Genomic DNA, 15791 nt, shown 5'->3' on the forward strand with positions numbered 1-15791 from the left:
GTGGGGAGCGGAGGGTCCCGGGGGGCAGTCAGGGAGGAGGGGGTGGGTGGATGGGGCGGAGGTTCTTGGGGGGTGGTCAGGGGATGTGCAACAGGGAAGGTTCCATTATGTTCCAGGCTATGCATCAGATGAAGTGGGCTGTCGCCCGCGGAAACTTATGCTCAAATAAATTTGTTAGTCTCTCAGGTGCCACAAGTACGTCTGTTCTCTTTCATAGACTTTGGGAGTTCAATCTCTTTAGCTAGTGGAAAAGCAGGACAAAGAGGTAACCCGATCGCCGTCTAGAATTGCCTTCGGCTTGGCGAGGGGGAAACCAGATAGCGGGAGGGCTCCTTCCTCTGGCCCGCAAAGGCCAGGTGAGATCGAGCGGACGCCGGAGAAGTTCAGACCGGAAACGAGGCCTTGACGAGCGTCCGGTTCGTGAAACGGAGATCGAGTGTCCTCTCTTTTTGGGGACGCTCTTTGATCAATTGCTACCTGAAATCCAGGTAACTTACAAGTGCAATTGGTGATGGCAAGTAACCTGACCTCCCTGGATACCACACACCAAGAGAACATCCCTGAATTAATTCCTTTTAGAAAAACACACCCACGCTTGAGCTAAAATCGGCCAGTGTTGGAGAAGTACCCCTGAAACACTTGCTAAGTTGTCCGAATGGTGAATTTGTCTTACTGATTAAAATTTTGCACCTTATCTCCTGTCTGAATGTGGCCAGCCATTGGGTTACGGGACCATTTTCCGTTTGATCTCTGCTTGGCAGCGCGGAAACCTCCGCCCGGCTTTATTCGGGTGGCCCCCGGGAGGCCAGGAACAAGGTAATCGCTGTGAAAGACGCACGTGACGCCTCGGGGGAATCTCAGGTTTCTTTCCCCGAACGTTTCGGGCCGGGCGGAGTTGCGAGGGGTTTAGGAAGCCGGATAGAGGAGGAGCTGACGCACGAGTTCCGGCAGAGCTCGGTCGTGAGCGGGTCTCGAACCTGGGGCCGCAAGGGTGACCGGCCCTAGTGGGAGACTGTGCCCCACAGGCCGATTGGCAGAGTCCCAGAGCAGCTGATTAGGAGCTGGACCAGGAATCCACCTGCTTGATTTTTTTTCCCTGGCATCCTGACCTGGCATCTCCCATATGGGGTTCCAGGCCTCCCGTGTGTCCCCTTCCTCGGTCCCCCAAATCTTAACCCTTCCCCAGCGACGGCGTGAGTAGCTGGACGTGACGCCTAGGAGGGGGGCTGTAGGTCATCCTCCTCTTCTTTCTAGCAGCTCGCCTCCGGGAAAAGGCTCTGGGGCCGTCGGCAAATGCTGCGAGGACAGGAATCGTGGGGCGTTCAGAGGTCGATCCAGGAGAATCCAACGCAAGAGGCATCTTCCTTCACGGCCAGGTAGGTTCCAAAGTCCGTGGGTTGAGTGAAACCTCCTTAAAACTGGGGGGGGGAGACACCCCAACCTTTGAGATCTGGGCGTCCTTGTGGGTAGGTCTCCGAAAACATCCCCTCCAGGTGCAGTGGTGAAAAAAGCGAACAGAACGGTGGGAATCATTCAGAAAGGGAGAGATGATAAGACGGAAAATATCCTATTGCCTCTCTATAGGGTGACCAGATGAGAGGGGAGAAAATATCAGGACACTTCGGGGATGGGGGAGGTGTCTGCTGGCGGAGCGAAATATCGGGACAAATTGCGTCCGGACCAAAGATCGGTCGGGACACGGGACAAACGCCTCAATATCGGGACGTCCGGTCACCCTACCTCTCTATAAATCCATGGGACGCCCACATCTGGAATACTGCGTGCAGATGTGGTCGCCCCATCTCAAAAAAAAAAGATTGATTGGAAAAGGTTCAGAACAGGGCAACAGAAATGATGTAGGGGTCTGGAACGGCTTCCGTATGAGCTGGGACTTTTCAGCTTGGAAAGGAGACGACTGAGGGGTGGGATATGATGAAGGGCAGCAGGTTTAAAACAAACAAAAGGAAGTATTTTTTCCACACAATGCACCGTTAACCCGTGGAACTCCTCGCCAGAGGATGTTGTTCTAGTCTTGGCCTTCACAGGGTTAAAAGAAGAACTAGATAGGAGGATAGACAGGATGGGCAGGGATGGTGTCCCCAGCCTCTGTTTGCCAGAAGCTGGGAATGGGCGACAGGGGATGGATCGCTTGGTGATTCCCTGTTCTGTTCATTCTCTCTGGGGCACCCGGCATTGGTCGCTGTCAGATGACAGGACACTGAGCTGGACGGACCTTTGGTCTGACCTACTATGGGCGTTCTTATGTTCTTATTTGGGGAAATATGTAAGGAACAATTAAACTTTCTTGGGGAATCTGATAGTGGAAACACTAGCAGGCCCCACCCGAACAACAGCACATGCGGGCACAGGGGGTGTGTTGGTCTGTGTGAGCCTGAAGAAAAAGACCTTGCTAGATTTTTTTGGGCAGAGTGCTATCTGGAAAGAGGCTTGGAATTACAAGCCCATAAATTGCCTCTTGCTGGTTTTGATTCCTCTTGTGCTCAGTGAAACAGGACTTTGTGCATAAAGAGGATGGCGTCAAAGGTACCCGGACTCCGTCAATGTCTCCTCCCCACAGACATGACTTCTATTTTGGTGAATAGCTTGAATTCCCCCCCACCAAATATACTTGTTGATTAGCCAAAAATGTCCACCAATTGTGCCTCTGATCCCGCTTCTCGGACTCTTTAACAGCACCCATTGAGGCTCACTAACCCGTCCCCTAGATTCATAGATTCTAGGACTGGAAGGGACCTCGAGAGGTCATCGAGTCCAGTCCCCTGCCCACCTCTCTCGGGGGTGGGCAGGGACCCCTGTCGCCCCAGACCAGCGGTTGCGGCTTGCGTCCTGTTAGGTTTCATGGCCTACGACAGAGAAGAGAGCTTTAAAAACCTCAACTCTACTTCTTGAAAGGTTGTAAGATGAGGCTACCTCATTGCACGGGCTCCAGAAGAAGAATCCCCAAAACAGAGAGAGAGAAAACAGGCTGCTCTCTAAAGCAGGATTCAGCCCTACCTTACTCTAGGCTGGCTCTCTGCAAACTCAATCTGAAAGTCCCACATTGCACTGTTCTAGGGTGACCAGATGTCCCGATTTTTGGGTCTTTTTTTATATACGCTCCTATTATCCTCACCCCCTATCCCAATTTTTCACATTTCCTGTCTGGTCACCCTACCCTGTTCCCTACCGAGCCCCCTGCCTCCAAGCAAGGCCGGGAAACCCCCTTATTCTTAAAGCGACGGCTTGAAAACGGAGTGAAAAATGACCCGCTACCACAGTCTGCCGTTTGCCTCTCGCTCCCACCCCGTTCGGTTCACGTGTCCGGCGGCCTCGACTTCAGAGTCATTGTCATCCGCTCCCTGAGGCGTCCACTGTTTTTTGTAGGGTCTTCCACTCAACTGCGTTGATTCGGATGCGTCCCAAACTTGGAATCCTTCCCAGCAGGGAGCGAGTTAACTAATGGAGCAATCCCTAATGGATAGGTATGACAGATGCCATAATCCTACGCAGTGTCTTTGAGGACCATATTGGATTCAAGCTATGACAGGTTTATGCAGGATCATGTCCTAATCCGGGAGGGAGGGTCACCAGAGTTTCTCTGGGAAGAAAAATCAGGGGCAGGTGATTACGCTGAATAAACCATGCTAGAGAGGTGGTGGCTTCCATATACAGGTCTGAGCTGGGTTTTGCAGGTGCTACAAGACGAGGAAAATGCTTTTGGTTATAAAAGGATGAGCTGGAATTGCCACCGGCTTTCTCTCCGACCGACCCACTCACTGGCCAGGAGCTTCGGCCCATGGGTTGGAAAGATTTTGGCGCCCTATGGGGGACTGGTCAGCTTTCAGCGTGAGTACGGGAAGTCGTACTTCGTCCTCTAACGCTTTCGCTTTAAGAATAAATGTGCTTGCTGAGACAGCCGTGGGGGCTGGGCTTAATCTGTGCCGGCTCTCGGCCCCGGCACCTCTGGGCTTGCCGTTATGAACGTAAAACAAAAAGAGTTTGCTTCAGCCCTGGTATCTAATCGCTTAAGCTCCAGTGCCTCTTTCATTTGTGGCCCGATCTTCAGATTATGTATTAATTATACTGATTACTTAAGAATCCCCGGTTACCCGTTTGAGGGTTGGCAGGTTCTTGTCCCAAGATCAGTTCCCGTATTATACACATTAGTATATCGCTGGGATTAAAGGAACTCCTCTCTATTGAAAACAAAATAGATGTTGAATACAATTCGCACGGTCCCAAACACCCCAGCTCGGTCAGGTCGATCGAGATACAACGCAATGTACCTCGGCACATCCATCTACTCGCCCCGTCCCGTGCAGAACAATGTTCGCCATCATCTTCCTCCTCTGTGAAGGTACCTCATGTACTTGTTACGGAAGTCAGCTCGTTCTTGGGGTTGGGTCGCGTGTTCCTGTGGTCAGAAACGCCCTACTTTCAGCTCCGCAATCCTTGGGGTTTCCGTTGGGACGATCAGAAGGTTGAGGGACGTGGGTCTCTGCCCAAGAGGCGGTGGCTGAGAGCAGGAAGCCATGGGCAGAGAGGCAACACATAACTGTTTATCGTGGGAGAATGGGGCATGTATTTTGAATCCACTTTGCTCTCCTGGAGCTGGCTGGTGGCTGGGTCACCCTGTCCTGGTCCCTGGGATAATGGCAGCGAAGTTCAGCGTAAATCCCAGATCTCGAAGAAGTGAACTGCAGAGCTTGCCCAAAGGTGATGGCTAGGGCCCTGTGGCGAAAGTGGGACCAGATCAGTGGTGGGAACTGTGACGTGGGGCTTAACCTGCTTGGGTGCCTTGGGTGGTGGCTTCTACTGCCTAAAGGGGCTTAATTGCTCCTTCTAGTCAGCCTGACGGAAAATGGCTCAACCCGTCAACTTTTAACCAGGTCTGCGATCATCTCTCGATCAAAGCGATTCCCGCCTTCCAGCCTAATAGCTCCAGTGCAATCGAGGCTTATCCTTTGAAATTCCCCCCTCTCTAGGCAATTCCACTGAGGTAGAAGCGGAGGCTGATGTGACGGTAGGCCCTTCGCCGAGCCGTGAGGCAGCTCCGAGGTCCGGGGACCGGGTGAAGGTGGTGAAGATGACCGCTAAAGGTAGGGGGGAGAATCCAGTGATTTACAGCGATCGGGAAATACTGTAGCCCATGGGTGGACCATAGGGTGACCAGAGAGCAAGGGTGAAAAATCAGGACAGAGGGTGGGGGGTAATTGGCACCTATATAAGACAAAGCCCAAAATATCGGGACTGTCCCTATAAAATCGGGACATCTGGTCACCCTAGTGGACCAGGCCCCCATTCGATTAAAAACCACTCTCAGGGATGGTATGGGTATACTTGCCCGTGCCTCAGTGCAGGGGGATGGACCAAATGTCCTCTCAAGACACCTCCCAGCCCTGCGTTCCAAAGAGTTTGTTATCTCCGGAGAAGATGAGAAACGACAGCACAATGCAGGCTGTGGTTGCCTCGTCGCAAAAAAGATCTATTGGAAAAGGTGCAGAAAAGGGTGAAAAAATGATGAGGGGTCTGAAATGGCTGCTGAATGGGGAGAGATTAATAAGACTGGGACTTTTCAGCTTGGAAAAGTGACAATTAAAGAGGGGATATGAGAGAGGTCTATAAAATCATGACGGGTGTGGAGAAAGTAACTAAGGAAGTGTTGTTTACGCCTTCTCATAACCCAAGAACTAGGGGTCGGCAAATGAAATGAACAGGCAGCAGGTTGAAAACAAACGAAAGGACGTATTTCTTCACACAATGCACAGTCAACCTGTGGAACTCCTTGCCAGAGGATGTTGTGAAGGCCGAGACTAGAACAGGGTTCAAAAACGAACTAGAGAAGTTCATGGAGGACAGGTCCATCAATGGCTATTAGCCAGGATGAGCAGGGATGGTGTCCCTAGCCTCTGCTTGCCAGAAGCTGGGAATGGGCAACAAAGGATGGATCACTTGATGATTCCCTGTTCTGAAGGAAGCATGGTGAAGGAGAATGAGGTAGTTTTGGGGACAGCGGGGGGGGGGGGGGAGCGCGGAAGGGCATGTGACATGTGGTTGATGGATGGTTGAGACCGTTGACCAACGGGCGACCGGAGGTGACGTCTCACTAGTGCATGCGATGATAGGTATTAAATATCTTCCAATCCAGAAGATGCGTCAGTCCCACACAAGTTATTGGGATCAATACAGGGGAGAAAAGCCAGTGCCTTTCGCTCTGTGGTAGCCAGGAAGTCAGATGGGATGATCCAATGGTCCCATCAACTCCACGCAAGCTCTGGGCGCCAATTCTAACTCTCTGGTCTCTTCCCCACAGGGGCCACGAAGGATCGCGGGGTGGCTTTGGTGCTGACTGGGTTAGCGGCGACTGTCTCCGTTCTCTTCCTCGCCGGAGGAGCCCTCCTGGCACGTCAGAGGTGCAGCAACGTTGCCGTCTGACTTGTTTTAGAGTCAATTTTTTATGACCAAGCAATAAATGGCAGATTTTGGGTTCTGGTGACTGTGGCTCAATGGAGAATGGGGAGGGGTCTTCTGGCATGGCTGGGGCACGGAAAACCCTACAACAGGCTTTGCTAACTTTTATTTTAAGCCTGTTCCTGGACCTTCTGGAAGGGCGTGGGTCTAATTTGACTACCCTTCCATGGGTTGGGTTGATAGTTGAGTTTAATAGCGCCGTCAGCCAGTGGACCTCAAATGGTGTTACGGGAACAACCTCCGATGACGGGGAATTCCACCCCCACCTCCCCTCACGGGTCGGGTTTTCATTTCTGTTGGTCTGCTCCTGGCCTCTCTCTCGAGGTTGGCCCCATCTTTCTGAAAGGACGGGGCACAGAACTGGATATTATACTCCAGTTGAGGCCTCACCCAAGGCAGAGCGGAGTGGAACACCGGCCTCCCGTGTCTTGCGTATGACATGCCTGTTCATACACCCTCTTTTGCGAGTGCATCACACTGTCTTTTCTTTACACAACGCACAGTCAACCTGTGGAACTCCTTGCCAGAGGATGTTGTGAAGGCCAAGATTATAAGAGGGGTCAACAAAGAACTTGATAAGTTCACAGAGGATGGGTCCATCAATGGCTATTAGTCAGGCTGGGCAGGAATGGTAGCCGTAGCCTCTGTTTACCAGACGCTGGGAATGGGCGACAGGGAATGGATCACTTGATGATTCACTGCTCTGTTCATTCCCTTTGGGGCACCTGCCATTGGCCACTGTCGGAAGACAGGACACTGGGCTAGATGGATCTTTGGTCTGACCCAGTAGGGTCATTCTTGTATGGGGGCTATGGAGGTGGAGACAAGGCTGGGGGAAGTGGGAGATTTGACCAGCTTGGGGGCACCGGGTTGGCTAGGAGAGGGTAGCGCAGGATCGGGATGGACGGGGTCCTCGAAGTGGGACTGTTTTTATGGGCACCATGTTGGGATATGGGCTTAAGAGCGGGGGAGGGGCGAGGGGGGACTCTTGCCCCTTTGGGATGGGACTGGGGGCCTTGGTCGGAGCCCAGCCCTCAATGCAGCCAATGGGGCTTCAAGGGCCTCTTAAGCTGACCCCCAAATCCCTCCATGTTGGCAGAAGTTTGGCCAAGAGGCAGTTGAGGTGGCTAACTCAGTGCCTGAAAAACACCTCCCCCCAATGAAGCCCTAAAACGACTGGAGAAGACCTCGTCCCTCCCCCCACCCCCAAGGTGTCATGAGGGGCTGCCTAAAACCTCTGTTGCCGCCCCCTCCCCCACCATTTTTATTGAGCAGGCAGCGGGGAGGACGCCTGCGTCCCAACATGGCGCCGCCCAGGGGAGGGCCTCCCGCTCCGTGCGCAGGGACTGTCGCCGTACGGTGAGGTCATAGGGAGGCGCCGGCGCAGAGGGGCGGGGGGAGGAGGGGGTGGCATGCTGAACGAGCTGGTGGCTGGGTCAACGGGGGGGCTCGTCCTCATCCAGGGTGAGGGGGGAGCAATGGGGGGAGCTGGGGAGGGAGGGGGGAACTGGGGAGGGAGGGGGAGGAGGAGTTGGGGGAGCTGGGGGAGGGGAGCAATGGGGGGAGCTGGGGAGGGAGGAAGGAGGAGCAATGGGGGAGGGGGAGCAATGGGGGAAAGGGGAGCTGGGGGAGGGGAGCAATGGGGGGAGCTGGGGAGAAAGGGGGAGCTGGGGAGGGAGGAAGGAGGAGCCATGGGGGAGGGGGACCAAGGGGAGGAGCTGGGGAAGAAGGGTGAGCAATGGGGGAGGGGGAGCTGTGGGGAGAGCAAGGGGGGAGCTGGGGAGGGAGGAGGAGTTGGGGGAGCAGTGGGGGGGAGGGGGAGCAATGGGAGGAGCTGGGGAGGGAGGGGGAGCAATGGGGGAAAGGGGAGCTGGGGAGGGAGGGGGAGCAATGGGGGAAAGGGGAGCTGGTGGGAGGGGGAGCAATGGGGGAAAGGGGAGCTGGGGAGGGAGGGGGAGCAATGGGGGAAAGGGGAGCTGGGGGGAGGGGGAGCAATGGGGGAAAGGGGAGCAGGGGGGGAGGGCAAGCACAGGGATAAATGGGAGAAGGGGGGAGGGGGCGCACTGGGGGAAGGGGAGCTGGGGAGGGAGGGGGAGCAATGGGAGGAGCTGGGGAGGGAGGGAGGGAGGAAGGGGGAGCAATGGGGGAGGGGGAGCTGGGGAGGGAGGAAGGGGGAGCAATGGGAGGAGCTGGGCAGGGAGGGGGGAGCAATGGGGGAGGGGGAACTGGGGGGGAGGGGGAGCAATGGGGGAAAGGGGAGCTGGGGGAGGGGAGCAAGGGGGGAGCTGGGGAGGGAGGAAGGAGGAGCAATGGGGAGGGAGGGGGAGCAATGGGGGAGGGGGAGCTGGGGAGGGAGGAGCAGTGGGAGGAGCTGGGAGGGAGGGAGGAAGGGGGAGCACTGGGGGAGGGGGAGCTGGGGAGGGAGGAAGGAGGAGCAATGAGAGGAGCTAGGGAGGGGGGGAGGAAGGGGGAGCAATGAGAGGAGCTAGGGAGGGAGGGGGAGCACTGGGGGAGGGGGAGCAGGGGTGGAGGGGGAACTGGGGCGGGCGGAGGGGGAGTTGGGGGAGCTGGAGGGGAGCAATGGGGGGAGCTGGGGAGGGAGGGGGAGCAATGGGGGGAGGGGAAGCCTGGGCGAGGGGGGATTTAGAGAGGAGGAGGAGGAGGAGGAGGGAGCTGGGGAGGGAGGAAGGAGGAGCAATGGGAGGAGCTGGGGAGGGAGGGGAGCAATGGGGAGGGGGTGCTGGGGGGAGGGGAGCAAGGGGGGGAGCTGGGGAGGGAGGGGGAGCAATGAGGGGAGGGGGAGCCTGGGCGAGGGGGGATTTAGAGAGGAGGAGGAGGAGGGAGCTGGGGAGGGAGGGGGAGCCGGGGGGAAGCAGAGGGGACCCTGGCAGGGCCGGGGGGTGGGAGGAGCAGGGAGAGCTGGGCAGCGGGGGGGAGCAATGAGGGGAGGGGGAACTGGGGAGGGAGGAGGAGGAGTTGGGGGGAGCTGGAGGGGAGCAATGGGGGGAGCTGGGGAGGGAGGAAGGAGGAGCAATGGGGGGAGAGGGAGCAATGGGAGGAGCAATGGGGGAGGGGGAGCTGGGGAGGAAGGAGGAGCACGGGGGGAGGGGGAGCTGGGGAGGGAGGGAGGAAGGGGGAGCAATGGGGGAGGGGGAGCTGGGGAGGAAGGGGGAGCAATGGGGGAGCTGGGGAGGAAGGGGGAGCAATGGGGGAGGGGGAGCTGGGGAGGAAGGAGGAGCTGGGGAGGGAGGGAGGAAGGGGGAGCAGTGGGGGAGGGGAACTGGGGAGGGAGGAGGAGGAGGAGTTGGGGGGAGCTGGAGGGGAGCAAGGGGGGGAGCTAGGGAGGAAGGAGGAGCAATGGGAGGAGAGGGAGCAATGGGAAGAGCAATGGGGGGAGCTGGGGAGGGAGGAGGAGCAATGAGGGGAGGGGGAGCCTGGGCGAGGGGGGATTTAGAGGAGGAGGAGGAGGGAGCTGGGGAGGGAGGGGGAGCAATGAGGGGAGGGGGAGCCTGGGCGAGGGGGGATTTAGAGGAGGAGGAGGAGGAGGGAGCTGGGGAGGGAGGGGGAGCCGGGGGGAAGCAGAGGGGACCCTGGCAGGGCCGGGGGGTGGGAGGAGCAGGGAGAGCTGGGCAGGGGGGGGGGGAGGCTTGTGGGGAGCTGGAAGGGGAGAGGGGTCTGTGTATTTCCCTACGGGGGGGGGAGGGCGGGGGGAGAGCGATCCCCGTCTCACCGGCCCCGGGGCCTTTCCCCGCAGACACCGCCGCGTGCGAGGGCCGCAGCCTGCTCAAGACCTTTGTGGCAGCTTCGGCGCACAGGTGGGTGCAGCGCCCCCCCCTCCCCAGCAGCCCCGTTGGCCCCCCCACCGTGGGGCGGCTGAGAGAGACGCACGCTCCCTGCCGGCACACGGCCTGCCGTCTCCTGGCCTTCCCCTGGCGGAGGAGGGGTGCTGCCGGGTGCTCCCCCCCCCCATAACCCACAATTTGCCCCCTTGACCCCCAGCGCCCCCCTTGTGGCCTGCGGCTCCCCTACGCTCGTGGCTCATCCCTGTCCCGTCTCCCCTTTGTGCTTCCAGGGGGGAATCCGTCCACGTCTTCGGCTTCGAAATCCCCGAGGAAGAGTTCCGGGCCGGCTTCGACCCCGCCGTGACCGTGCGGTGAGTCCTGCCCCCCCAGCCAAGACCCCTCCCTCCCCAATAAGTGGGGCCAGAGGCACAGGGTAGCTGCCCGCTCTTGACGCAACGGGCTCAGGCTCTCGGCAGACTCAGGCAGCGGCGCCTCGGTTACAGCTGCCCCCTCCCATAACGAACTCCCTGGGTTGACCTTTGACCTCCCCCCCCCCAGGTTGTGTTATCAGGATGGCTTCACGGACCCCCTGCGCTGGACCGGGGAGGCCGGGGGCTTCGGGGCGGAGGAGTTCACGGCGCTGGGGGTGGCGGGGCGCCTGGCCCGGGGACCCGCCGGACCTGCCGCCGTCGTCCTGGACTCGCTCAGCTGGCTTCTGCTGCGCCAGCCTCTGCCCGCCGTCTGCCAGACGCTGGGACGGATCCCGAGGGCGGCTGCCAGCGCAGGTGTGGACTCCCCGGGGGTGCTGGGAGCCAGGACTCCTGGGTTCTCTCCCCGGCTCTGGGAGGGGAGGGGGGGCTGGTGGGTTACAGCAGGGGGGGCTGGGAGCCAGGACTCCTGGGTTCTCTCCCCGGCTCTGGGAGGAGAGTGGGGGCTGGTGGGTTAGAGCAGGGGGTTGGGAGCCAGGACTCCTGGGTTCTCTCCCTGGCTCTGGGAGGGGAGTGGGGGCTGGTGGGTTAGAGCAGGGGGGGCTGGGAGCCAGGACTCCTGGGTTCTCTCCCCGGTTCTGGGAGGGGAGTGGGGGCTGGTGGGTCAGAGCAAGGGGGGCTGGGAGCCAGGACTCCTGGGTTCTCTCCCCGGCTCTGGGAGGGGAGTGGGGGCTGGTGGGTCAGAGCGGGGGGGCTGGGAGCCAGGACTCCTGGGTTCTCTCCCCAGCTCTGGGTGGTGTGGGGGTGTCTGACCTCTCCCTTCCCTCCCCGCTCAGGTCTGCGGGTGACGAGGATCCTGGCCTTGCTGCACGAAGACCTGCACCCCCCGGGCCTGGTGGAGACCCTCCGCTCCCTGGCCCGAGCCGTGGTGGGGGTGGGGCCGGCCCCCGAGGGCATGGGGAGTGGGGGGGACGCCCCCCGTCTGGCCTCCATGCTGCAGCGTAAGGGGACCGGGAAGGTCCTGAAAAAGGTGGGGGAAGGCAGGCGGAGACGCCCAGATCGGGGTGTGTGTGGGGGGGGAGGGCAGGGCGGTGATGGGTGGATATTGGGGGGCAATGACCCCCCCAGATGAAAGGACAGTGGGGGAGTTATGGAGGGGAGGGGGGTCTCGGACGGGTCGGGGTATCTTACCAGCTGGGTGGGCAGTGGGAAGGGAGTTGTATGGAAGGGGCGACAGCCCCCCTTTGAGGCTGGGGGGCCAGCAGTGGGGGGCAGCGGGTGCCAAACTGGGGGGGGTTGGTTCTGTCTCATCCTCGTCCCCTCCCCCCCCACACAGGAGGAATATTTCACCGTCCTGGCCGGCTTCACCCCAAAAGCCCTTGGGGAGCCCACGGGGAGCGTGCCCCGCGATGAGGACGCCGACCCCCACTCCACGGTATGACCCCCCCCTTCCCTTTCCTTATGGAGCTGGGGGGCCGCGGTTACACAGCAGTGGGGTGGGGGGATCCGCAGGTATCTGGACACCAGAGCACCCCAAACTCTGTTCCTTTCGAAATCCAAGCTTAGCTGCCCCCCCTGCACTGGGGGGGGTGTAAGGTGAGGGGGTCTTGGGGGGCAGGTTAGGGGGGTGGGATGGAGATCTCACAGGTGAGGGGCGTGGGAGTTAGCAGAGATCTGAGGGGCTGGGTGGGGTCAGGGATCTCGGGGCGGGGGGCCAGCAGAGAGTGGGGGGCGGGAACTGGACCTCCCAGGGACACCGACTGGGGGTGCTGATTTGGGGGATGGGAGGATTTGGAGGTCCTGGGGGTGCTGGTTGGGGTTGTGGGGTGTCTTGGGATGGGGGGGATCTGGGGGTGCCGGTTCAGGGACAGGGTAGTGGGGGTTTGTGGGGCAGGGGGTGTTGGGGTTATTGGGGGCACTGATTGAGGGGTAGGGTTGGGGGGGCTGTCTGGGGGCGGGGGGGGCTCTGCAGCGATCCCCTATCTCCGCTGCGGGCCCCCTCTAGCCAAGCTGTCCCCCCATGGAGGGAGGTGACCCCATGGGGTGACTCATACTGGGGGGGGGGCCCCCAGCAGTGTGTGTGACGGGCATCTCCCCCCCCCCCCCCCGCCAGGTGGACCCCGCCGCCAACCTAACCTTCAACCTGCGGCTGTCGGACACGGAGCGCCGGGCCCGGGACGGGATGCCGCTGCCCTTCCACTTCAGCGCCCAAAAGTGAGTGGGGTGCATGCCCCCCCCCGCCTCCCCTCGGCACCCCCCCCCCAGAGGAGACGCCCCCCCACCTCCGCTCTGCACCCCCGCGGGGGGATACCCCATCAACTCCCTCTGCTCTGCACCCTCCCCCAGGGGAGATGCCCTCTGGACAACCCCTGCCGGAAAACGCCCCCTGGACCCCCACCCCCGGTCTCTCTGCCCTGCCTCTGAATCCTCCCGATACCCATCCTGCCCCCCAGCCATCCCTCCTCTGCCCCCCGCCCCCCGATCTCTAGTTCCGTGGGAGCTGACCCCCCCCCCCCCAACCCCAAATCCCTCCCTGTGGTAGGAAGTCGTCTCTGTTGGAGGCCTCGACCAGTGGCGGGAAGATCTACTACGAACCGGACGCCGCGGACGACCTGGACGAAGAGGATCCGGACGACGACCTGGACGTGTGAAAACTGAGTAGGGGGCGGGGGATGTGTGGGGCTCCCCCCCCGCCCCCAAATGGACCCCTGGATCTGTGCCTCCCGGCGGGACCTTCAGCGAGATCTGTGACAGAGCCCGACCTGGGCGCCACTGTGTGGGGAGCTACCCAGGAGCGCGGCCGCGTGTCCCCGCCCAGGGCTGTGTCTGTGGCCCGGAATGGGGCCAGTGGGCTTTTGATGGGGTTGGTATCTGTCCGGTGAGAAGTGGGGGCTGAGCGCCCCCTCCCTACTGCACCCATGCCAGCCCCCCCAACACCATCCCTACCCCCCCCCCTGCCATGGCATGGGAATAGACTTCCATAAAGGAAGGGTGGATGGGCACTAGCGCCCCCTAGAGGGGACAGGCCCCTGCCCCATTCCCTGCCCCCCTGAGCCAGCCAGTCCTTGCCATGGGGCTGGATTGGAACTCCCCTCTCAATTTGTAGCGGTAGGACTCATCCCTCTTCAGTCCAGAGAGGCCCCCATGCCTTTAAAACTAGCCGCTTCCCTTATTGTGGTAGGTCCTACCAAAACACCCAACAACTCCTGTTGTGCCCTTGTTGGTATAAACCTCGTTTAGGGGTGAAATGAAACTGAAGCACGTTAATAGCGGTGCATGGTGGATGGAGCGACGCTGGTGGAGGGAGAGGAGGATCGGTGGGAGGGGAGTTGGGGGCTGGTGGGTTAGAGCAGGGTGGGGGGCTGGGAGCCAGGACTCCTGGGTTCTTTTCCCGGTTCTGGAAGGAGAGTGGGGACTGGTGGATTAGAGCAGGAGGGGTGGGAGCCAGGACTCCTGGGTTCTCTCCCGGCTCTGGGAGGGGAGTGGGGGCTGGGGAGTTAGAGCAGGAGGGGCTGGGAGCCAGGATGCCTGGGTTCTCTCCCTGGCTCTGGGAGGGGAGTGGGGGCTGGGGGGTTAGAGCAGGAGGGGCTGGGAGCCAGGACGCCTGGGTTCTACCCCCATCTCCACCACTAGGTTGAGTTTCTTGGTAGCAAAGAGCGGGGAGGGAGGGGGGTGGTGGCCGCTACCCCCAGCACTTTAGGGGGGGGATCCCCTTCTGTCCCTGGCAGAGGGCAAACCTCATCCAGCCCAGTCACGCTCCATCTGTCCTCAGTGCACTGGGGGGCTTGTACCCCAGAATCTTTCCACTACAGTAACTGGGGGGGGGAGTAGCTGATGTGCAGACAGCAAGGGGGGGACAGCCCCACAGGGGGCATTGGCTTACTTAACCGTCCCCGAAGGAAGACCGTGTGGGGTAGGGGCCTCCAGCTCCCATCTGGCCCACACCCCCGGCCGTGGTTGGATGGGTCCCGAACGTGGGGGCTGTGGGGCAAGGAGGGTCCGGTTGCGGGAGGGGGGTGAAGGGCGGGGACGCTCCGGGGCTAGTTTATTCGGTCGGCCGGCAGCGGCGCTCAGTCCTGGCAACCGTGCTGGCTCGGCTCTGGGTGCTCCCGTCAATAAACGTAGCCTCGGTTTCCCCGGAGACCCGTGTGGGGTGCTGTGTGTCTGGGGCAGGGGGAGCCGGCGGGCTGGGGGGGGGGCTGCTGATCTTCGGGGACCGGATGCCGGGGTGGGGGCTTGTGTTGCCCGTGGCTTGGTGGGGGGGCGGGAACCGTCTGGGTGGCATCGCTCTCTCCTGGCCCCTCTGCCCATGCCTCCCTCTGACTCTGCCTCTTTCTGATGGCCCCACCCCTTTTCTCTAGCCCCACCCACTGATTCCCTTGACCACACCCCTTTTTGATGGTTCCAGCTACTGTCTAGCCCCACCCCTTTTCTCTGGCCCCACCCACTCCCTTGACCACGCCCCTTTCTGATGGATCCGCTGGCTGTCTGGCCCCACCCCTTTTCTCTGGCCCCACCCACTCCCTTGACCACGCCCCTTTTTGATGGATCTGCTGGCTGTCTGGCCCCAACCCTTTTCTCTGGCCCCACCCACTCCCTTGACCACGCCCCTTTCCGATGGATCCGCTGGCTGTCTGGCCCCACCCACTGCCTCCATGGACCACGCCCCTTTTGGATGATCCCGCCTGCTGTCTCTGGGCTGTGGCCCCTGCCTCTTTCTGATGCCCCTCCCACACTGGCCCCCCTCAAGCCCCGCCCCTTTTGCCATTCCCAACCGTGGTGCCTGGCCCCACCCTCTTTATAAGGCCCCTCCCACTTTGGCCCGTCTCCGCGCCACGCCCCTTTCTGATGGCCCCACCCACCGTCCTGGCCCCTCCCCTTAACCCCACCTCCCCTCATCTCAAGCCCTGCCCCTTTTTAGCCCCGCCCACTTTGTCTTCCCACAGGCCACGCCCCTTTTCCGGTGGCCCCACCCATTGCCCCCCCAGCCCCTCCCCTCCAGGCCTTGTTCCCCCCCCTTTTTTTTTTGGCCGGTCCCAACTGCCCTTTCTGGCCCCACCCCCTTGCCTCTGGCCCCTCCCACTTCCTCCTTCAGCCTCCAGTCGCCGCT

At 60.6% G+C, this 15791-nt stretch overlaps 1 protein-coding gene across 1 annotated transcript; it reads left to right on the forward strand.

The window, feature by feature from the left end:
• The first annotated feature begins 7870 nt into the window (after positions 1–7870).
• ELP5 (elongator acetyltransferase complex subunit 5) lies at positions 7871–13948 on the forward strand. The gene is made up of 8 exons (XM_045000653.1): positions 7871–7935; positions 10226–10286; positions 10544–10624; positions 10812–11038; positions 11518–11711; positions 12018–12116; positions 12795–12895; positions 13224–13948. Exons 1-8 carry the CDS (start codon positions 7884–7886, stop codon positions 13330–13332), a joined length of 924 nt encoding a protein of 307 aa, XP_044856588.1. The 5' UTR covers positions 7871–7883; the 3' UTR covers positions 13333–13948.
• The last annotated feature ends 1843 nt before the right edge of the window (positions 13949–15791 follow it).

Source organism: Mauremys mutica, unplaced genomic scaffold, assembly GCF_020497125.1.
Source record: "Mauremys mutica isolate MM-2020 ecotype Southern unplaced genomic scaffold, ASM2049712v1 000557F_np12_obj, whole genome shotgun sequence".
Classification (NCBI taxonomy): domain Eukaryota; kingdom Metazoa; phylum Chordata; order Testudines; family Geoemydidae; genus Mauremys; species Mauremys mutica.